Below are 24,424 nucleotides of genomic sequence, written 5' to 3'. Positions count from 1 at the left end.
AAGCAGAATTATAAATGAAGGACAACTGCATCCAAATCTGAATGTAACAGAAATATTTATGAAACAGACCATTGGATTAATGGATGTGAGATCTTAAATAAACTTTTCTGTTGGCCTTGTTTGTTGTTTTCTCTTGAAAAAATGTTTTAGAATGACAGTCTGTTTGCGTTGTTGTTTGCAATGTTTTTCAGTTACATCCCTTAAACCAGAAGTCAGGAGTCGCCACTGCTATCTGTTCCCTCTGTCATTACGTTTATTTGTTGCCTTCTTCTCTTTCCCAGTTTTCCTTTCTTGTGAATTCAGCTATTGACATAGTAGTTTTCTGTTGCAGTATCTCTACAATTTCTTGGATGCTCTAATAACGCAGCAGACGTCTCCTGAAGAAGCTTACCGTAAGTTTGATGATATCGCCTCCAAACACACAGAGACTCTTCGAAAGCTCACGAAGCAAGTGCAAGAGGCGAGACAGAATCATGATGATGAATCAGTCAAGAGAGCTGTGGCAGATTATGAAGATGCACTGGAAAGGTAAAGGGGCAACCAAATTTCAGTCAAATGTGTCGTTATAGCCTACATATGTAGCATGCCTCGTCCATTGTTTCTTTAGCTTCCCTCAGTACATCTTTGTTCCTTTTTAGACTCGGTGACAGAAAATTAATCTGTTGTATCCTCATGCAGTTTTTCAAATCCAATTTCATTATTTCACGTCATGATAATTGAAGTTTTCCACCGTTCCAATATTTTTTTCTGCAGTGATTATAGGTCATTTTCTGTCTCCCTCTCCTCTCATCATCACAATTGAATTGTTTCCCTCTATACTGAATCTCATTCCTCATTGATTGTTCTTTCCATTTACATCAAGCTGTGTTCTTAGACCTTTTTGTAAAACCTTTTCCTGAATCACAAATTTTATCGCAAAGTAGCATTGTGATCAATCTTGAGCCCTTATATTTGTCGTGGAGGTTAAGAGAAGTAGAGGGAGACCAAGACAATGATGGTTAAACTCAGTTTCTAATGATTTAAAGATAAGAGGTATTTTACAAATAGAAGATTGTGGAGGCGTTTAAAAAATTCACAGGAGCTTGCAAACCGAATGCTGAAAGCAAGTGGCCGCGCGGTTTGGGTCATGTAGCAATCAGCTTGCTGAAAATGGTTTTCAGTGATTTCCCATTTTTACACCAAGCCAGTGCTGGGGCTGTACCTTAATTAAGGCCACGGTTGCTTCTTTCCTGCTCCTAGTCCTTCCCTATCCCATCGTTGCCTATCTGTGTCGGTGCGACGTAAAGCAACTTGTAGCTGCAAGACATAACAGTCTGTAATGAAGATATATCTATGTACACTAACGGCCAAAAGTTTTTGGACAAGCATTGGATTGTTAACGAATGGACTGAGATTAAAAGAAAATGACATATCTATGCAAGGAATCGGAAAATACATAAATTCTAAAACTAATATTTTACAATAAAACTATGTGTTTACATTACATCTGAGCAAGAAATAGACAATATGAACACATTTACTCTCACAGATCACCAGAAAACGTCAAACTTTCTTCTCATCAAGTAAACTGTGCTTTGCTGCAAGTACACTTTTAACTATTCTCGGCATTTTCAGCACCAAGTTTTTCTAACACTGATGCAGGTATACTTTGCCAGGAATTCTGCAAGAAGTCTCACAGCTTTTCGGATGAAGAAGGGCACTCTTCGGACTTGCCGATCCAACTCCTCCCAAAGCAGCACAACTGGATTTAAGTCCATTCCATTAAAAACAATTCCCCAGAGTTTTGTTCGTTTTGCAGATAATTCATGCAATAGTGAGATGTGTGTCTGGGGTCATTGTCTTGTTGGAGGACAAACCCTTGTTGCTGTCCAGGCGGAGGAGCATAATGAATTAGGATGGAATGGTAGCCAGTTTTGTCCAGTGTTCCTTGAATTCGGTGCAGTCTACCAACTCCACTGAATGTGACACAACCCCAAACCATCACAGAGCCCCTCCATGTTTCACTGTAGGTGTTAGACAGTAGGATGCATTTTTTCTGATGCTGAACGTCAAACATAAACTCGTTGCTGTTGCCCAAAAACCTTTGAAACTTGATTACAGTAATATATTCTGCCATTAAACAATCATTAAACATATTCGGGCGGATACATGTTTTTTTTTTGTTTTTTTGCTAGTTGCTTTACGGCGCACCAATGCAGATAGGTCTTATGGCGACGATGGGACAGGGAAGGGCTAGGAGTGGGAAGGAAGCGGCCATGGCCTTAATTAAGGTACAGCCCCAGCATTTGGATACATGTTTTGTCGGGAAACTTTTGGTTGGCAGTGTATAGTTCTTACAATTTCATCGTTAATGACCGGTATGCTTTTGAAGCCTGTGTTTACATGCCTTGCCCGCGGAGTGCCAGAATTTCCCCAACTCGAGACACAGCGTTGTCAACACTCCTTAGCCTCTGAGAGCGAGCCGTGAGACTGGACAGAACTGCGTGCAGCTGTGTGCAACACTGGAGACCTGACAGTGAGCCGGCTCCAGGACCGGACTGTCACTGACAAAGCAAGCATGCTCTTGGTCGGGAGCCATCTGCTATTGGTCACAGCAAAGGCGACTGTAGATGGACATAAATCTGGTTACTGTCGGGGGAGGTACTGCTTAATGTTTGAGTCGCTGGTCGTTAACGAGGAAATTGAGAGAACTACAGTATTTGTATGTATGATACATTTTTGACAAGTACTTTTCATTGGTATCTTTTATGTAGTTTTGTACCATATTTTTCACAAAATGCATATTATTTCCAGGTATATCCCAGTTCTGATGGCCCAGGCGAAAATTTACTGGGATCTAGAGGACTATGCTCAAGTAGAGAAAATATTTCGCAAATCTGTCGAGTTCTGCAACGAAAATGACACCTGGAAACTGAATGTTGCACATGTGCTATTCATGCAAGAAAATAAATTTAAAGAAGCTACTGGGTTCTATGAACCTATTGTGAAGAAGCATTATGACAACGTAAGTGTGTAAGCAAAGCTTGCAATACAGTACAGATTTTGATAAGTCATCATAAAACTTCTTATTTTTATAAAATTTTGTACAAATTACCTTGACTCCCAATTTAAATCACTGATGTTGATTGGCTGAGAAATGTCTCAGAATCTAGAACTTAACCTCTTTGTCATTAATTCCACTTCAATCATGCCTTTAATATTAATTAGGGCTACATTTTTCCAGTAGAATAACTTTTCTTTTCAACTGTGCTGCCTTTCATAGCTAGTGTCTGCTAACAAGTGATGAAGTTCTTGTTATGGAATTAAGGGAGGGGAAAAGATATATTTAAATTTCTCTGCTGCTCAGAAAAGCATAGAATCATAGATATGATTTTGGGTTTAGAACACGGGGGAGAGAGAGTACAAATTCTTCGGTTCTCCCCCTCTTAGTAGCCTCTTACGACATGCAGGAGGTACAGATAAGGCATCCTTTCATTACACCCACTGGGGATATGAAGAGTTCTGATAAATCAAAAGAAATATGTAGCACACAATTTTATGGCCCTAAATATTCGCAACATATGTATTATGAGAACAATCCTCCTGCCTTCGATAATGTATTCGTGTGTAAGGGGCTTTGCTGTGACCAGGACGAAACGCCAGTCAAAGATAGTGGAAACTTGTTTAAAACACGATGCCATTTGTGCCTACATTATATAGAAGGCATTGTTTTGGCACGCAGAAAGATTATGTTTGCTTTTATTTGCCGCATTTGTGAACTAGTTACCATTTAGATTATCATTCTGTACACAGTGTGATGTCCCTTTCACTGTCTTGGCTTGTAGTACAGTGAATTAATATTTCATTTTTATATTCTGCATTTTGCTCCTTCTACAGAAACATGTGGTGAAAGAGAAGAGTTTTCTTCAAGTCTTCCAGATAGTTACATTAATAAATCAAGAAAATGGGGCTCTTTACTTAGGAGAAATGAGACTGGAAGAAAGAAAGAAAAGAAAGAAAAAAAACATATACAAAAGAGCCGAATAAAAGAAAATACCAAGGTGAAACTGGAGGGAATGAAGTAGGAACCCCAATTGCTCTCACTGAAGGAAATCTTTGATTTTTTTTTTTTTTTTTTTTTTTCATGAAGAGATACTTGAAGACAAAACTGTTTATTATCTTGTAAGTAAAAGAATATCCCAGATTTTACTCTCAGCCCTCACAAACTAAAGGGTTTTGTAGGGTTTCTCTCTCTCTCTCTTTTTTTTTTTTTCCTAGTGGCTTTACGTCGCACCGACACAGATAGGTCTTATGGCAACAATGGGAGAGGAAAGGCCTAGGTGTTGGAAGGAAGCAGTCGTGGCCTTAATTAAGATACAGCCCCAACATTTGCCTGGTGTGAAAATGGGAAACCACGGAAAACCATCTTCAGGGCTGCCGACAGTGGGATTCGAGCCCACTATCTCCCGGATGCAAGCTCACAGCCGCGCACCTCTAACCGCATGGTCAACTCGCCCAATTCTCTCATTTTTACCAGATGCCACAGATTACCTTCAGAAAGAGTGTATTGATCTAAGGATGAAACAATGCCAACAAATAAATATCTGAAACTGAAGAGACTAATTCATTTTTGCAATAATGATCTTGTCATTAAAAGCAAGAGTGACAAGAGCTTCAGGATCCAGCCTCTGATCAAGATGATGAATGCAGCTTTTCAACAGTTTGGTGTGTTTGAAGAATGTATAGCAGTGGATGAAATTATAGTGAAATACTGCAGACATAATAACCTGAAACAGTTCGTCAAAGGCAAGGGTGCAAGTTATGGGCCCTCTGTGGATCTAGTGTTACTGTTTCAATTTCAGTCTGTATTACGCAAAGAACCAGACCGAGGATGAAAGACAGGATATGTTACTGTTCTAGGTTCCCACGTTCTGAACATGATAGACTGTGTGGACAATCCTACGAGTCACATAGTGCTCTTTGACAACATTTTTCACTACAGAGACCTAATTAATCTCTGATCCCTAGGATATAGAGCAAAAGGTACTGTAAGGGAGAACTGTACAGGTGACTGTCCTTTGACAATGATTAAGATTTTAATAAAAACCTAGAACCTATTGTCAAAATAACAATGTGACCCCTCTGCATACAATGTTTTGATGTATACCACAAGAAGTTAGAGTTGATGTACCTGACATCAGTTATGCAAGACAATAGAGCTTGGAGACTTGATATCTGTAACGCCCAGCACCCTCATATATAGGATCAGTATTATCTGCTTATCTATGACACTTATCCTAAATGTTTCCTAATAAGTGATGTATCTTAGCACTTTTAAACATTTCTGAGTGGAAATCTCTTTACAATAAAATAATTTGGTCATCATCATCATCATCACCATCATCTGGAGCAGTTTCCAACCGTAGGCTGGGTCTGCTTGGAACATAAGCCTCTCCATCGTTTTCTGTCCATCCACCACTTCTCTTCTCTCACTGTCGTCCACTTCCCTCCTCTTGCCTCGATACTCTTTTTTACACCTTTCAGCCATCTGTCCCTCGGTGTTCCTCTAGGTCTCCTTCCCTTCAACTCCATTTCTAACATCTTTCTTCTCCCATTCTCTTAACATGTCCATACCACTGCAGCCTTGATTTTTTCTATCTTTTCCTGTAGGGGTACCTCATTTACCATTTCCTGAACTCTTCATTTCTTACTTTGGCCGGGCTGAGTGGCTCAGACGGTTAAGGCGCTGGCCTTCTAACCCCAACTTGGCAGGTTCGATCCTGGCTCAGTCCGGTGGTATTTGAAGGTGCTCAAATACGACAGCCCCGTGTCGGTAGATTTACTGGCACGTAAAAGATCTCCTGCGGGACTAAATTCCGGCACCTCGGCGTCTCCGAAGACCTTAAAAAGTAGTTAGTGGGACGTAAAGCAAATAACATTAAATTAATTATTATCATTTCTTACTCTGTCCATTCTTGTTCAATCTACTTGACACGTTTGAAACTTCATTTCCACTTCTTGTATTCTACTTTTATTTCTGTCCTTCATCGTTCATAATGTGTTAAATTCTCTTTTTTTTTTAAATATATATATATACATATCATCAGTTTAAAATGGATTATGAAACATCATAGATCTAGAAACAAAAATTTAGTTATTACGTTTGTTGATTTTCAAAAGGCGTATGATAGTATACATCGTGAATCACTGTTGAATGTCCTTCAGGAATTTGGTCTACATTCCAAACTTATTAGCCTGATTGGTATGACTTAAGAATACTCAATCTAAAGTTAGATTCAGAAATGAGTTATCTAAATCATTTGCAATTACAACAGGCCTCCGCCAGGGAGATGGACTTTCGGCATTATTGTTCAATTGTGTATTGGAAAAGGTCATGCGAGAGTGGACTAAGGTATGTCCTCCAAAAGTCAAAATTGGAAAAAATATCAAACTAAATTGCATGGCATTCGCGGATGATCTTGCGATACTGGCAAATGGTTTCGAAGAGGCTAAAGTTCAATTGGAAGAACTTGCAAATGTAGTGAAAAAAGTTGGATTGCAAATTTCGTATGATAAAACAAAAATAATGCCTACTTTCAGAACTTTAAATTCAGAGCTATTATTAAATAATAATAATAAACGAATTGAAATTGTAAGTACATTTAAATATTTGGGTGAAAATCTCACTTGGAATTGCAATGAAAAACCATCAATAGAGAGCAGAATATATAAACTGAAGCAGGCACAACGGATAACTTGGCCTACATACAAAAAGAAATGTCTTTCGATTAATGCTAAATTTAGGCATTATAACTCTGTTATTAAACCAGAAGCAACTTATGCTTGTGAAACATTATTTAAACTCAATACTAGATCAACAACAGAACGCTTACAACGAGTTGATCGAAGGATACTCAGGACGATCATAAACAAGAAACATCAGGTGGATGGACAGTGGAGATTGTTGCCGAATGAGGTTATCTATCGGGAAAGTGAGTCCATCACAGACACGATGAGAAAAAGAAGAATTGCCTTTTTTTGTCATATATTTCGACTAAGTGATAACAGATTTTTAAAGCAATTATTTAATTACTTTTGGAATAATAAATCAAAAAACAATTGGTTTAAAGAAGTCCAAAGTGATTTGGAGGAGTTGAATATTACCATGCAAACCATAGAAAACAGAGGCGAGAAAAGTATTTTGAAGAATAAATGCATCAGGCTTCCTCTGACCACTGTACAGAGGAAACAATATGTTATAACGGATGCGGAGAGGGCAGCCAGGTCAACCAGACTCAAGACTTTTTGGGAGAAGAAAAGGAAGACAAATTTGTTGTAGTCTGATTTAAGTGCTCCAATGTGGGCATAAACTCTGTAAATAAATAAATAAATAAATATACATGTGTGTGGCTGATATCGCAATGGCAAATGTAAACAAATGTAAATAAAGGGGCCTCTCGAGAAAGCACCACGTAGCGTTGAACACACGGAGCTGAAGCAGGTTAGTCTGCTGCGGTCATTCGAGCGTAGTTCGTGTGAAGACTCGTGTCACAGTGCAATGGAGCAACATATAAACATCAAGTTTTGTTACAATTCCCGGAGGCCCCGAGTTCGATTAGGATTTTTACCTGGATCTGAGGGCTGGTTCGAGGTCCACTCAGCCTACGTGATTACAATTGAAGAGCTATCTGATGGTGAGATAGTGGCCCCAGTCTAGAAAGCCAAGAATAACAGCTGAACGAATTTGTCGTGCTGACCACACGACACGTCATAATCTGCAGGCCTCGGGCTGAGCAGTGGTCGCTTTTTAGGCTATGGCCCTTCAGGGCTGTTGCACCATGGGTTTGGATTTTGTTACAAATTCAGAAAAACGGGGACGGAGATGGATGCGATGTTGGTACAAGTGTACGGAACAAAAGCCGTAAGCATAAAATGTATTTATGACTGGTTCAAATGCTTTCAGGATGGACAGGAAACTCTTGTTTATGTACAGCTTCTGTTATTTACAGTTGCAACAACATTGCATGCGTCTCCATTGCTGTTTTCTGAATTTGTAATAAAACTTTATGTTTATGCATTGCATTCACATGCACTGCGTTTGACTGACCGCAGCAGACTAATCTGCTTCAGCACCGCGTGATTAACGATACGTGATGCTTCATGAGAGGCCCCTCTATTCACATGCGCATGCACGCAGTGATACTACACGTTGGCATCATTCACCATTCTTTTTAGATGCACCTTGTGTTATAAGAATAAGTAACTCCCCAGCAGAAATAATGAAGTCCTTATTATGAACATTTTTTTCAGATCCTGGACGTGAGTGCTGTTGTGCTGGCCAACCTGTGTGTGTCCTACATTATGACCTCTCAGAACGAAGAAGCTGAAGAAATGATGCGTAAGATCGAAAAAGAAGAGGAGCAGCTTGCTTTTGATGAACCGGAGAAGAAAGTATTTCATCTGTGCATTGTGAATCTTGTGATCGGGTGAGTAACTTGCTGAACAATTTATTAAAGAATTTAAAAATTACAGAATAGAATGTCCTGATATTATGCCTTTTACAGTACCAATCAAAAGCTTAAGACCACATTGAGCTACCACGAAATGTCACCTAGAATTTAAATGCCTGCTCTAGAAACTCAGTTAATTGTTTCTCTGAGGAGTTGCATTCAATATTTCACAGGATTCCATTGATTTTGCCCAGGTATTGTATGCTCTGAACATTATAGCTTGTAAATTGATGTTCTGGTGCTGTCTGCTGGTTGTGCATGGAAGCGCAGACATCCAACCAATCCCAAGCTGCAGTTCATATCAATTTCTATTGATAGAGTGCAGTCTCAAAACCTCTATTATATACATTTACCAAATGATTAAGCTTTCTCACTCAGCATGTGTGGTATTTGGTAGGGTTTGTGATCTTTTGCATTTTCTTCAGTAATATGTGTCTTTTGTATTGTTATTTCCTGTCTTTATCTCTCTAGTAGAATATAGTATAGCACCATTTAGTTGTCCTGCTGACCACACAACACCTCATAATCTGCAGGCTTTCGGGCTGAGCAGCGGTCGCTTGGTAGGCCAAGGCCCTTCAGGCTGTAGTGCCATGGGGTTAGCTTGTTTTTATAGCACCATTTAGAGTTTAGCATAGCATAAATTAGTACCATTTAGGTTTAATAGTTTATTGTAGCATCAGAAGTATAATAATCTCCTTGGGAAGTGACAGTAGTATAGCGTTGGAGGGTTCCAGTGACTCTGAGTTCAGTGGAGTGTTCCATTTGTAGGCCATAATCTCTTTTCTGTGCCGGCCATTAGTGGAATGTAATTTGTTATTTTCTTATGCTCTTTTATTCTGAGTAATTTACTTTTCTCGTTTCAGTATTAGTTTCTCATATCAATTTCATGTTGTCCATATTGATGACTCCTTAATTCTATTTAAAATTCGAGGAATGGATGTTCCACCTAATCAATATAATATTCTTTTAAAATACAATCATATTTTACATTGAGACGCGGGGCTAGTTTCGGCCCTGTGATTGGGCCATCCTCAGCTGAATTCATACATAGTCTTAAATATTAAAATATGAGGGGGTACCCAAAAATAATGGAATTATTTTTTAAAAGCTATATATTTTCAAATTTTTTACAAAACAACCTTTTCCCCTTCAAAATACTCTCCATTACAACTAATACATTTGTCCCACCACTGTTCGAAACATATATTGTAGTCATCTTTAGAAATGGCTGACAGCTCCTCCCTCGTTTTTTCCTTGACTTCGTCAGTGTTGTCAAATCGGTGTCCTTTCATGCCTCTTTTCATGCATGGAAATAAGAAAAAGTCGCATGGAGCCAGGTCATGCGTGGGGCAGAGGAACCATGTCATTTTTAGCCGAAGACTGTTTAACAGAGATGGCCGTGTGTGCAGGTGCATTGTCATGGTGGACGAACCAGTCTCCTGTGTGCCATAAATCGGGTCTTTTTTGACAAACACTGTTGTGAAATCTTCTTAAAACTTCCCAATGAAAGATTTGCGCGTTGTTCACTTAAACTTGCCATCATAAAAAACGAAACAAGAACAAAACAGCGCTAGCAAAAACAATCACTGTAGATGAACAGAATAATCCAGGTCGACAACACAGGCGGCACTGAACTGGCAACGCACACTACACAAGCTTTGCCCACGGCAATGTTATTCGGGTTATTTTTGGGTACCCCCTCATAGCTCTCTTCAATAATTAAAATATTGTATCACTGTTGTTCACTTAATGGTAAAATGGGAATTTCAAAACTTGTTGTGCACAAAATATTTCTTCACAAATGGGGAGCATGCTCATCTTAAATAAGTATGTAAAATATTGCTATACGGTGGAACTGGCTCAACAGATATAGTTACTGCATTGTAAAAAGTAGAGCACGAGGGAACATCCTTATTTATTGTGATAGTTGTGGATAAAATTGATGAGCTCTTGATTAAGGAATTGTCTATACCATGTCTATTTCAAGTGAGTCGGTCGGTCGGTCAGAAGACCCTTTTGGTTGCAAGACTAATACTCATCAGCTTGTTATAACACCATGTAATATCTTGGACATACCGTTATGTTATTTAGTGGTTGTGAAAGCCTGCGTTTAAGATTATTACTATTCTTCTTTACAGGACCTTGTACTGTGCAAAGGGTAACTATGAGTTTGGGATTTCAAGAGTAATCAAAAGCCTGGAGCCATACAATAAAAAACTGGGGACTGACACTTGGTAAGTAAGAAGCTTGCTGTAAATATGATATTATGGCTATAGTACAATTAAATACCGGTAGGTGTTTTGTCTGACGTTCATAGTTAAAGCTTTTTGGTTCTGTAGAGAGAATGCGTGCGTGCCTGGAAATAATGTCAGGAGGAACAGTACCTCAAATATGATGAAGGTTTCCATGAACGTCTCTGGCCGATTTGCACAGCTTAACACAAAACTTCATGTTGGCTGGTTGTTCCACCTTTCTCTCTAGGATGTAATTGCAGACTAAAACATACCCATGTACACGAAAACACCACTATAACAACAATGTTAAAACAGTGATTTTTAATTATTTTTACGATTTGTTGTACATTGCTCTGACACAGATAGGACTTATGGTGATGATAAGATGGGAAAGGCCTAGGAGTGGGAAGGAAATGATCATGGTTTTAGTTAAGGTACAGTCCCAGCATTTGCCCGGTGTGAAAAACGGGAAAACATGAAAAACATTGTGAGGGCTATCGACAGTGGGGTTCAAACCCACTATCACCCAAATACAAGCTTATAGCTACATGACCGAAACCACATAGTCACTTGCCCGGTACACAGTGATGTCTCCTGGTACATTACCTTGTCAAGGCTGAAGGTCACTATAGCTGCTGCCATCTGTTGGTGCACTTGTATATTTAGTTTTCTTGTAGTCATACTTCACTATTTAAGTTGTTGCGGAATTAACTGCATGATTTTTTCTGCCCCAAGGACCATAAGATTGCAACTAGTTAATTGTTAAATTCAAAATCAGAATGTTCTAGACTGTGTCAGACACACACACACCTTCCTCCTCCTCCAGCCTAGTGTTCAACTAGACAATCATCCTCTCTTAATTTTAAGCACAAGAGAAAAGGGAGAGATCTGACCCTCCAGAGAATGGAAAGCAAAGTCATCTCCATACAGACCATGAAGGCCCTTGGAGGGATGAAAGGTAAGGGCTTCCACGATCCATAACATCGGCACTTGGGTGGAGTAGAGTGGTTTGCTCTATATCTGGCCACCTTTATCCCCAGCACTTAACCTGGCACTCGTTTTTGGTGTAGGCTGAGTGAACCTCGAGACCATATGCACCTCCGCAAGTGGAAATCTTATTTCTTAAATTTTAAGATTTTCCTGGTGGGGAATCAAACCCATGAGCTTCCGGGTTAACCAAGCCCACCTTTAACGCCTCAGCTCGGCAACTCCTTCAAAGAGTGATAGTATGTATTGCCAAAAGAAATAGAAGTGCCATAAAGAGTGTGAAGACCCTTTTGGTTGCAAGACTAATACTCATCAGGTTGTTATAACATCACGTAATATCTTGGACATACCGTTATGTTATTTAGTGGATGTGAGAGCCTGCGTTTAAGATTGAATAGGTTGAACCACGTTATTTGTTATTTCAATTTAATTGAGCTGTTTGTTTGTTTGTTTGTTTGTTTGTTTGTTTGTTTGTTTGTTTGTTTGTTTGTTTGTTTGTTTGTTTGTTTGTTTGTTTGTTTGTTACTGAAGATTTAGCTTGCATCATCTTCTACCTTTCCCAAAAACCTCTTCTTTCTGGCTGCCCTTTCTTCATCAGATATGACATATTGTTTGTGTTGTGCAGTTTTTAATGACAATCTTATTTGTTTGTTCTTGAGAATCCTTTTTTCTTCTGTATTTTCAATTTGCTTCATTGTAATATTCAGCTCTTCTAAATCGTTCTGAACTTCTTTAAACCAATTATTTTTTGTTTTACTTTTTCTCATCGTATCTATTATAGATTCACTTTCCCTATAAACCATTGCATTACCGGGCGAGTTGGCCGTGCGCGTAGAGGCGCGCGGCTGTGAGCTTGCATCCGGGAGATAGTAGGTTCGAATCCCACTATCGGCAGCCCTGAAGATGGTTTTCCGTGGTTTCCCATTTTCACACCAGGCAAATGCTGGGGCTGTACCTTAATTAAGGCCATGGCCGCTTCCTTCCAACTCCTAGGCCTTTCCTATCCCATCGTCGCCATAAGACCTATCTGCGTCGGTGCGATGTAAAGCCCCTAGCAAAAAAAAAAAAAACCATTGCATTAGGAAATAATCTCCATTGTCCATCCACCTGATGTTTTTTATTAATGATTGTTCCGAGTATCCTTCTGTCAACCTTTTGCAGTGTATCAGTTGTTGCTTTGGTGTTCAATTTAAATAGTGTTTCACAAGCATAAGTCGCTTCAGGTTTAATGACGGAACAGTAATGTTGAAGTTGAGCATTTATTGAAAGAGATTTTTTCTTGTACGTTGGCCATGTAATTCGTTGTGCTTTTTCTAACTTAAATGATCTGCTTTCTATTGATGATTTTTCATTGGTGTTCCAAGTTATAATTTCACCAAGATATTTAAACTTATTCACAATTTTAATTTGTTTGGTATTGGATAAGGTAATGGTTGGTGCTGTTACAGGGAAGGTTGAAATGCTATTTAATTCATGCATGTATTTTTTTATTGTCAAACTGCTTAAGATCCACAATAACATTATAAAAATTATTATTAATTTTTCTTGCATATGATCTTTTGTATACGAAATATGTTCAGGAACACAATACAGAACTCTAATTTGGAGAAATTATTACCTAACGTGTCTCAAGCACAGCCTTCGCACCCACCCCTATAGCCTGTCATTTACCCCCGTGAACCTCCAGACCAAGAACAAGTGGAAAAGAGAAGGGTTTGGGAACAACGATTAACTTTCCACTTCAGAACAAAATTATCCTGTGTACTGTAGTTTTGTAAAAGTGAAACCACCACACAGTGTATTTTTAAATTAGCTATTGAATGAATTTGGAAAAGACATGTTTATGACAGGTAGACATAGTTTTATTTTCTACATTGTGCAGTAAATTACAACATAATTATAACTGTAAAAAACAAGAGCTGTGCAGTGAACAGGACAGGGTATATTACTTGTAAAACAATTGTTGCAAATTTACCAGAGTTCGGTCAAATATTTTGAAGTATTTTTTATAGCTTTTTTCCATAAATATAAGGGCATTTTATCAATCTTTTTAGTGAGTTGTAGGTCATCCACATCTGCCCGTTAGTTATAACCTTGTAGTTTGAATTGCACATAAAACTACAAGCTCATTAGCTTTTTGTACTGATGAAAATGTATTGGTGAAACACTCTTGTTGTCTTTCTTCTGTATTTGTACCTTTTGCATCCTTAATTAATTTTGATTTATTCATTTAACCAAAATTATTGGTATCTCAGTAACATAACCAGTAAGGATTGCTACAACTGTTAATTTAAACCTAAATGTCTTGCTTACTTTTTTTCCCTATCAGGTTCTATGCCAAGCGCTGTTTCATCTCACTCATAGAGAACCTTGCAAAGCACATGATTGTTGTGCGAGATGCCGTGTTTCTTGAATGCATCCAGTTCTTGGAGAACTGTGAAGGTACGTACGACTCTGCTGTTGTCGACTTACTGTCTGTTCTCTCTCAACGCCATCCTGTTTCCTTCTTCTGGATATTATTTCACTTAGTTGTTCATTATCCTCCTCACAGCATGGCCAAACCACCTCATGTTAGGAGGACGGGGATTATGTAGGATGGAGGGTAATGCAGACAGCTGGAAAAATATCTAATTCCCTCCATGGGAATTTAGAATTTTCCATTTGGTCCAGGTAAGACGAGAAAGGGGAGATGGTTGGACTGTATTAAGGAGGATATGACAGGAAAACCTTGTCACAGACAGGAACAGTTGGATGAAGTTAATCCGTAACAGCAACTACACTTAGGGTGGGAATAATAAAGCTGGGAGTACGGGAATGATATGGTGATGACATTCATTGACATTGAAAAGGCATATGACAGTGTCCCCCAGGACGAAAGTTTGGGACAGTCTGGTGCAAAAAGGAATTGGACAGGGATTAATAAAAATGATCATGGCATTGTATAAGGAATGTTGTAGTTGCGTGCAAACACAAGTTGGCAGGACAAGTTGGTTCAAAATAACTAGTGGGCTGAGACAGGGAAGTGTTCTGTCACCAATCCTGTTTACAATAGTAATGGTTGACATCATGAGAACAGCAAAAGCAGCATATGGAGGAAGAAAAATGAACATGATGTTATTTGCAGATGATATTGTGATTTGGGGAGAAGACGACAGGAAGGTTCAAGAACAGTTGAATGTGGTGAATGGGAAGATCGAAGAATGTGGATTGAAAATAAGTGTAGAAAAGAGTAAAACTCTTGTTATGACTAGAGGGGAGAAAGAAGGGAAAGGTCAGATTAGACTTGCAGACAAGCCCCTGGAAGTAGTGGAAACGTTTAAATACCTGGGGAGTGAATTAATGGAGAATGCTCGACTGGATGCTGAGATTAGTAAAAGGATTCAAGCTGGAAGTTGTTTCTATCATAGTGTAAGAAACATGTTATGGGACAAAGATGTGCCAACGGAAGCAAAGGATACTATGTACAAGATGTATTACGCACCCATAACAACTTACGGAGCAGAAACTTGGACAATGACAAAGAAGGATGAGAGTCGAATACAGGCAGCCGAAATGAAGTTCTTGAGGAGTATGATACAGAAGAGTAGAAGAGACAAAATAAGGAATGAGAAAATCCGGGAAGAAATTGGAGTGGAAAAAATGAATGATAGAATAGAGAAGAGCCGACTAAGATGGTTTGGGCACGTAAAGCGAATAAGCGTCAAAAGAATGCCAAAAAAGGTGATGGAAATGCAAATCCAAGGAAGGAGAGGCTGTGGACGACCACGATTGAGATGGAAGGATACCATCCAACGCAGCATTATAGAAAGAAACCTGGACTGGGACACAATGTTGGAGGAGGAGTGGTGGAAAGACCGAAGAAAGTGGAGAGGAACCATATTTTCCCCTACCCGGCTACAGCTGGATTAAGGGAAATGATGATGATGATGATGATGAAGTATGTTATCAATCTTCTTCCTCAAAGACAGTGTCTTTATACTTCGTAGATATATTTGGGTTGTTGGCTTGTTGGAGAAATAGCTCCAATTTATGGAGAATTTTTAAACATATTTTCAGTGAAGTTTTTACAACCTTAGGTCTTAAAATCAGCAAAACCAAAACAGTTGGCTTGGTGATGAGTAGAAATGTTTCACCTGTTCATCTAAGAATTGGAAATGGATAATGTAGACAACTTCAGGTACTTACATAGTGTTCTGTCCTCAGACAATACCACACATCAAGAGATTAGCAACAGAATACAGAAAGCTTCCAAATTCTCTCACGCTGTACGTTAAATACTTTGGGATGAAACATTTCCGTTATTCTCCAAAATACAAAATTAATCTGGTACTATATTGACGTATGGTCTGGAAGCAGCAACAAAGAGTCATCTTCAGGCAACAGAAATGAAGTTCCTCTGTTCTTGTCTACAAAGTACAAAAATGGATAAAATAAGGAATGAGGATATCCAACAGCTGCTTGGATTGGAAAGAAGCTTGCTGGAGACCTTAAAAGTGAAGAGATTGCAAAGATATGGTCACATGTAAAGGATCGATCCCTTCAGGACTCCTCTAGCATACTTCGAACACAGTGTTCCTGGAAAGAGACCCCAGAGGAAGACTTCATGATGTTTGGGAAAAGCAGATTTTGAAGGACCTTGAAATGAGAAATGTAAACTGCCGTCGCAAATACGAACAACATCTGTGAATGGATAGGATAAACTGGGGAGGCTTGTATACAACCGCACCTGGCTTTTGGAGTGATGAACTGATGATGATGATGATTTTCAGTGCCGATTTATTAAAACTTTTTCTTAAATAAAGTCAGCCAAGCAGCCTAGAAGCTGATCCCAAACTTTCCATTCTGCGGACTCCTTGGAAAGGGAGCCCATGACGTAGATGTTAGGCTCTTTTATACAACAGTCATCATCATCACTCCTTGGAAGAAATTCCAAATTTTACGAACCCCTTCCAGACGTGCCAGCTTTTCTGATTTAAGCAGGAGACTCCTGATTTTTCATCCTTCCTCCCACTCTCCAGATCTCTGAGACCAGTCTGCCAATTTTTTGAGCTGGTTTAGTATTCTTGTATTGAATAAAATTTCTGTATTATGTTTTAAAATTCTCTCAATGCTTGGAGAGTGTTGATATGCACTGTGCATTGGTAGGAGAGACGAAATCAGCCAATGTAAGTACATATAGGAAAGAAACAAATAAGTGTCAAATCAAACGGGGGTGAGGGGGGAAGAAAGGAACACACATAACAGGACGAACACAGTGAGAGGCCAATGTGAGAAGCAGGAGCAACAGAAATAGAATACGTGGACAAACATGGAAACGCATAAGGACAAGGACAATCTCCAAGGGCTTCCACCAATTCACTGTGACATTCTCTCTCCTTTCTTCCCTAGAGAACAGCTATTTTGATGTATTGCAAGAAATCAGCTTCATTTCCCGTATCAAATCTTGTTTACATTAACCCTTATACGCTCAGCGAGCCGATCTATCGGCTTTGTGTTCGGACGGCTGTATAAGTACCTTAATGGACCCCCAGATGTCAGGAAAAGACATTAATAGTAGCTTTTGGATTTAGTTTACACTTTTCTCGAGAGATACAGACACTAAGCTCACCTGTTTGGAACAAATGAAGTTATCAAACCGCGTATGTTCACTGCATGACGAGTTGAAGTGTGCTGCTTGCCAGTACAGTCTCATTTAAGCTTCAAAATATGTGTTTTCCTTCGTTTTATTGTTTACATTTTAATAATAGATTATTGTTAATTATATTTTGTTTATTTTCTACATTTATCAGTGTTCTCAAGTGAATTTTAGTTTAACATTTCGTGTTATTAGATTTTCGTGCCACGAGTAGGCCTAATTTTTTTACATGGCTGGGCCAAGTTCTAGACTAAATAATTCCGATGTTTTGGATTATTTAGATGCTTTAGACGATGACGGTGACGTTATAGCCGATATTGATTCGTATTTCAGTCCGACTCATTGGCTGAATGATCAGCGTTGAGGTATTCGGTTCAGAGGGCCCGGGTTTGATACGCGGCCAGGTCGGGAATTTTAATCGCCATTGATTAATTCTTCTGACCCGGGGCCTGTGTGTTTGTGTTTGTCCCAACACTTTCTTCTTCATATTCAGACAACACACTACACTACAAACTACCACGGTAACACGCGATAGTGATTACTTCCCCCCATATAGGGTTGGCGTCAGCAAGGGCATCCGGCCATAAACCACCAGCCAAATCCACATGTGCGACACAGTTCGCACCCGCGACCCCACAGGTGTGGGAAAAGCTGTAGATAAAGAAGAAGTGATTCGGATTTTACAGGTACTGATGATAGGAGAATGTTTTCCAAAACACAAATGCTGACTCCGTAAGGTACGTGTACAGTTCTTTACGTCAGGTGCTATAACTCATGACTAAATAAGAATACAAAAAACAAAATTATATCATGTTATACAGAATTAAATGCTCTTATTTTCAGAATGACTGAACAACAATATCACTAAAGAACATATTACTTTTTTAGTATTTAAAACAGATTTTTATTTTTTGTAATATATTTTCAAATTTCAAAATTTATTTTGAAGTAAAATATGTCATGAACAATTTTGGGATATTTTTTTCCTAAAACGATATTAAATAGTGTACTACTGTAAATTTTTTCAATTTTGTAACTGGGGATTTCTTTATACGGCAATTTTTTACATTTTAACATGCATAATCATGAAAAATGGCCTGAGTGTTTTGGGCTTGACCGGTGAAAATAGCCTGAGAGCAAAAGGGTTAAATCAATGAAAGTAAATTTCCACCTGTTTGATACTATATATTTGCTTTAGTACAGGTTCCGTTCCTTAGCAACATCTTCAGCTACATTACACTGCATAGGTGAAATTACAAAGAATTTTCTTCTTCTCAAAAAACCTCTTAAAAAGTACCTTGTTATGTTTAAAACAATATTAATTTTTAAAAAAGATAAAAATAATTAAAATATGTGAGGAGGGTTGAGTGGGGTGGTGAAATAGGAAGGGAAGATGATATTTGAGAAGAAGAAAATTCTTTGTAATTTCACCTATTCAGTGTAATGTAGCTGAAGATGTTGCTAAGGAATGAAACATGTTCTACAAATAATTAATTTGCTTAAAGCAAATATATAGTATCAAACAGGTGCAAGTTTACTTTAGTTGATTTAATGTACAACCTGTGACAATAAAGTTCGGTGAATGAAGTCAGAACGGTCGATCCGGCAACACTGGCGACACACAACGCTGCACCTGTGTAGCAGCAGGTTTTGACCACCTGCTCCCAACGTTGTTCAGTTGAGCATCGTGTGTGTGCCGTGTAAGACCTGTTTGACACAGTGCGTGTTTAGTGCGTTGGTTCTGAACTGCGAACAGGAGCATGAACGACCAAAAGATCAATGCACAGTTTTGTTTTAAGCTTGGCAAGACACCGAAAGAAATGCATGCGATGCTGGTACGTGTTTATGAAGATCCACATAGCGGAAGACCGGCGACCGCCGTCAGTGACAAAAACATTGAGAAGGTGAGGACATTAATCACAAACGATCGGCGATTAACTGTGCGCATGATAGCGGATGAACTGCAGATTAATCATGAATCCGTGCAACAAATCGTTACCCAGAAGTTGGAGAAGAGGAAAACGTGTTTTCGTCTTTTGTCACATCACTTGACTGATGATCAGAAGCAGGCACGTTTAGAGGATTCACAGGATTTTGTCGAAACGATAGATGCGACAAGAAATTTCTTGAACTGTATTGTCACCGAGGATGAAACCTGGTGTCTCAGGTACGACCCTGAAGCGAAATGGCAAAGCATGGAATGGCGTTCTCCGTGATCCTCTCATTGGAAAAAGGTCAGAGCCGAAAAGTCGCGCATCAAACTCGCTTTGAAAGGAAAGAGATTTGACGGTATTCCTTACATCCAATGAAACGTGACGAGGCTATTGAACACAATCCAAAAGGAAGCCTTCTTGCAAAGTTTCCAGGACATGTATCGCCGATCTCAGCATTGCATAGTTATGGGAGGGGACTATTTTGAAGGACAGTAAGGTCACTGTCGTGCATTGTTCATCTGTGTTGATAGTACAGGACTATTCACCGAACTTTATTGTCATAGGTTGTATTTTTATGTATGTGCGATGCTCAACATGGATTACTTCCATCTCGCACAAGTAATTTCACAGTGCTCTCTGTACTACTACCAGCAATCACAGAGCCATCTGTTGTTCTGAATACACACTATGCCTGCATAGCTTCCACGCGACAAATAGCAGTTTTTGATCCGCTCACATGTCTGCAAGAAAAAAAAAATAGTTGCAATGACTTTTGCCCCAACCCTCATATAAAGTAAAGGGCATTTTTATCAATGTCATTGAAGTGAATAAATAATTTACTGAAATGCTAAATTTATGAAAATCATCTCTACTCGGCTCCCTTTTGTTATACATAAATATTTCATACACCTAAATCTTCCTTGATAAATGCTCTGTACAGTGGTGAATATCACATACCTGCCAACCCTTCCGATTTACCCAGAAACTTTTCATTTTGTAACACGCTCCCTGTAGCAGTAAATATTTATGACTTAATTTTACATTGTATCGACTCACCGGTGACGCGATGCTGCCTTTAGTTATTATCAGTTCGGGTCACCCGTGACCTGACGAATTTGACTTTGGTTAGTCCCTACTATGAAATCCAACACAATGCTGGAGCACTTGTTGTGTGCGTTATTGTTGAGAAGACATTCCAGCATATTTACCTCTGCGTCAGTTTTCCAATTCAACAATGCGTGATCCAGAAATTACCCCAGAAGTAAATGTTAGTTTCTCGTCCATTGATCTGTTTTTATGGGAATGTGGTAGGCCTATGTTAATTATTTTCATTTTATGTTTAGTAACAAAATAATAAAGACGAGGCTGTACATAGGGTTATCATCAAATACTGAAGAGAAATCACCGTCACAGTCATCTCTTTGTTCCAAATAATGAGCTATTCGTCCAGGATCCAGTGTCATCCTAAACCTCTTTCTTTTCCGTTCCACCGGTGTATCAGAATGTGAAGGCCCCATTACTAAAAACAGGATGTGATTTTGCTTTTGAATATTATCTACAAAAGATAATAAACATATCAATAACTACTCCAATAAATAAAAAACTGAAAACTTATATTCACTTATCTGAGACCAATGTAGAAAGGAATAGCTTACACAAGATGTCAGGAGGGTGGTACTCGTAGTATTAAACAAAAATCTGCCATCTGAAGGCAGCAGTATTGTAGGCTTCATTTACCATAACCGTGCAAGCGATTCCTGCTTAAAAAATATAGATAAAACAACAATCCAAACACAGGGTGACATGAAGCGATACGAATGGAAGATGCAAAAATATTCCTTCGGATCACCGGTGGGCCGAGCAGTATGCTTCGAACCTTACTTCAATAGGAACACTGTATTGCCATTAGTTATCAGAAATTTGCAACTAGGATAAAGGATAAATTCTTATGTGCTTGTGTAATTTATGCAACCTCATTTTCAAGCATATTTATTTGATGTTTTATTTCACGAGTGTATCATCCAAATCCTTCGTGTATCGTGTTTCCTGCTCACCACAGCAGTGTGTGTGCGTTACAGCTGGGAATTCGGAATGGCAGTCGTCCTACAAGCAAGAGAAGCTAGCGTGCGCTACTGACTCTGTTAAACAGGGTGAAAGAATTTGTTTTTTGTGTATGTGTGGTTCGCGTGCTGTTAACATTGTTTCTGTGCATAGTTTCATTGGAGTTGTAGGCCACATGTTTTCCCCTGTCAAAGTCGTATGTTAATAATGTATGAGACATATTGATCTGTTTTGTATGCGGTAGTTTTGCATATTTCAGTGCATTTGTGTTCATTCTTACTTCATAATGAGTTGAATGTATTTCAGAGAGTTGTGTCGGTGACAGTTTCTGGTATTTTCTCTTTGTGTTATGGCCACAAGACATAACATTTACTCCAAGTGTTAAGAGATACTTATAAAATTTAATTTCCGTTCATTTTACAGTCTGATAAAGTCGTATGCATTTTTTTCTGTGTGTCAGTGTGATATAAATATTAATATTCATATGTATGTGTCATAATTGAGAATGACTAGGTACATTATCTTGTAACCATTCTTATGTTTCCTAGTTTAAGGTTTTAAATTTAATGGTTGATTCGCATTGTAACTGTAGATATGTATGCCTTTTATCTTGTCCCATTTTCACTGAGACTGTGGAGCATTATACCTGTTGAAATCCAAGAATTTAAAAATCTTCCTATTATTGATTTCTAAAAGTTGACAGGAATGCATTAAAATCTGTTTGTGGCTCTCGAGATTAGCTCTCACAAACACTGACAGATACCTGCAGGGAACTTAATTCTGTGACATGACAGCAACACTTGGTTAAGTACAATTCTGTAGGGAAGCTCGTGAAATTTTTGCATTAATTTGATCTGTGCCCTTCTCCTGAGTTCTCCATCATTCCATTGGTCTAACTCTTGTCAAACAAATGTGTAGATATATTCTTTGATAGCTGCTGTGATTAATTGTTTCATATCACCCCAATTTTTGTTCCTCCCTGTACCTACACTGCCCATTCATTCTGTTTATACCCTCCTTGCTAGCTTCTTGTCTTTGATTTATTTAAAATATTTAAATGTTCAATTTCTTTTTCAAATCACCTGTTGTCTGTTCCAGTCTATGGTAAGGATGTAAAGACAGTTATTGAACAGCCTCTCGATGACCATAATCTTCACCAAGGGAAGAACACAGTGACATACGAGTCTCGTCTCCTGAAGGCTCTGCTTCTACAACTACAAATGTATTAAAATATTGTTTTAGATGATATGATTTAAAATAAATGAATTGTACATATATATTTTTAAAATAAATATTTATATCAGTAGGAAAATGTCTCTTCTTCCCCAAGCAGTCACCACTGATCTGCATATAGGGCTACGGAGTTTGTTTCCGATCTCTGGAAACGACTTTGAGGTCGCACTGTAGCAGTTTGGTGCGCATGCAAGTGACATTGTTGGGCGGGATTATTACAACCTCTCTTATTTGTGCGTGTGTAGTAGTCACAAGGTTGCTGCCCAAGCGATGCCGAAGAAATTGAACCTTATTGGGAAGGATACGCTACAGCACTTTCCGACGCCACCTATAGCTATTCTGCTATTATTGAACAGTGCAGGAAGAGGAATTTTACAGTGACAATGAAAGGGATCAACTGTGTCTTGAATAAGAAAGGAAAGACTCGAATGGGATTAATTCCGAAGGATAAGAAACAAGCAAACCCATGACCTTCCCCAAGCCGTACTCCAGAGGTCATATTTTCCTTACAGTTATTTGACATCAAGAATTCGCCCACCATTACCAATTCATCACGCTGGGAGCTGCTGGCACGAGCACAACAACGAGGAAGAAAGGTGAAGACCCTTGTATCTGGCAGCAGTCTAGCTACCCAACGGGGCATAGCAAGTAAGTTAACACGGGGATTTAAAATTAGAGAAACGGAAAAAGAACCAGGTTCACAAGTTGTTGGATTGTCACATTGCGGAACGGCGCAAAAACAGTGGGGAAACTTTATGAGAATTACCTGGCAGGTGAGAAATGGAAATTTGTGGCCACATTAGATGAAGCATGTGTCTATCTAAGTGACTGTAACAAACGCCGTGTGGTTTACTACTGGGAGAAGAGTGAGAGAGGTCAGACAAAATGGTATGCAGACTGCAAAAAAAACTTTCTCCAGGGGATTTATGGTTATCGCTGCGTACTGCTATAATGGGAAATTAAAAATCCGCCGTGTTGCTGAAAACGCAAAAGTTAACTCCCTATATTATCAAAATGAAGTCTTCACCCCAGTTTACCAATATGAGATCCCAGCTCTGTATGGTGCAGTCTCAGAGAAGGTGTGGATGCATCAAGATAAAGCATCCAGTCGTAATTCTGGTTCGAACCTCGTATTCTTAGACAGAACTGAACAGGAAACAGGAATATACGCTATACCCTTTACTGATATCCCAGTAAAGTTACCTGTGGACCTCTGAAAGGGCATTGGGAAACAGACGTCCTTGTACTATGTAAGGCTTGTGGAAAGCTTGTGAGGAGGAGTGGAAGAAGATGGACATGGCTGTGTTACGTAAAGGTCTTCTTCAGTGGAAATTTAGGTGCAGAGCTATAGTCCATATGAAGAGACATCAGACAGAGCATGGCCGATAGTGGAGATGTAGCTTTCTTTAAGATAAGGCCCTTTTCATTGCCAGAGATCGGAAACAATCTTGGAATTACCCGGGTGACAGATTCCCTATCAGTTTTTCACCTGTTCTTTTCTCAAATGATTTCAAAGAAGATGGAAATTTCTTGAACATCTCTCTTGGTAAATTTTCCCAATCCCTAATTCCTCTTCCTATAAAGAAATATTTCCCCCCAATTTGTCCTCTTGAATTCCAACTATATTTTAACAGCTAAGTAGCCCTTTATTAGCTGGCATACAGATAATAAAATCTTACATGCCCTGGGTTCAAGAAACAGAATTCTACAACTAGGATTTCCAAATCATTTGTTAAGAAGGAAGCCATACTTTTCCATGTCAGCTTAGTTAATGTAACTCCAAAGCTTTTCAGCCTGTCGAACACTAATTATAACACTTTAATATACAGTAAACTGTCAGCTATCTGGCTT

At 38.9% G+C, this 24,424-nt stretch overlaps 1 protein-coding gene across 1 annotated transcript in view; it reads left to right on the top strand.

Moving 5' to 3' along the window:
* The window catches only part of Ttc30 (tetratricopeptide repeat domain 30), a 55,252-nt gene extending 32,633 nt beyond the window's left edge, over positions 1–22,619 (top strand). The window contains exons 8-13 of the mRNA XM_067156028.2: positions 332–528; positions 2,794–3,004; positions 8,290–8,465; positions 10,628–10,723; positions 14,040–14,152; positions 22,439–22,619. Coding sequence (XP_067012129.1) covers positions 332–528; positions 2,794–3,004; positions 8,290–8,465; positions 10,628–10,723; positions 14,040–14,152; positions 22,439–22,569 — 924 coding nt within the window. The 3' untranslated portion in view covers positions 22,570–22,619. The remainder of the gene's footprint in view (positions 1–331; positions 529–2,793; positions 3,005–8,289; positions 8,466–10,627; positions 10,724–14,039; positions 14,153–22,438) is intronic.
* The last annotated feature ends 1,805 nt before the right edge of the window (positions 22,620–24,424 follow it).

Source organism: Anabrus simplex, chromosome 12 (genome assembly GCF_040414725.1).
Source record: "Anabrus simplex isolate iqAnaSimp1 chromosome 12, ASM4041472v1, whole genome shotgun sequence".
In the NCBI taxonomy this organism is placed as follows: domain Eukaryota; kingdom Metazoa; phylum Arthropoda; class Insecta; order Orthoptera; family Tettigoniidae; genus Anabrus; species Anabrus simplex.
Note: the sequence above shows the minus strand (reverse complement) of the source record. Positions and strands in the feature narration are given on the sequence as shown.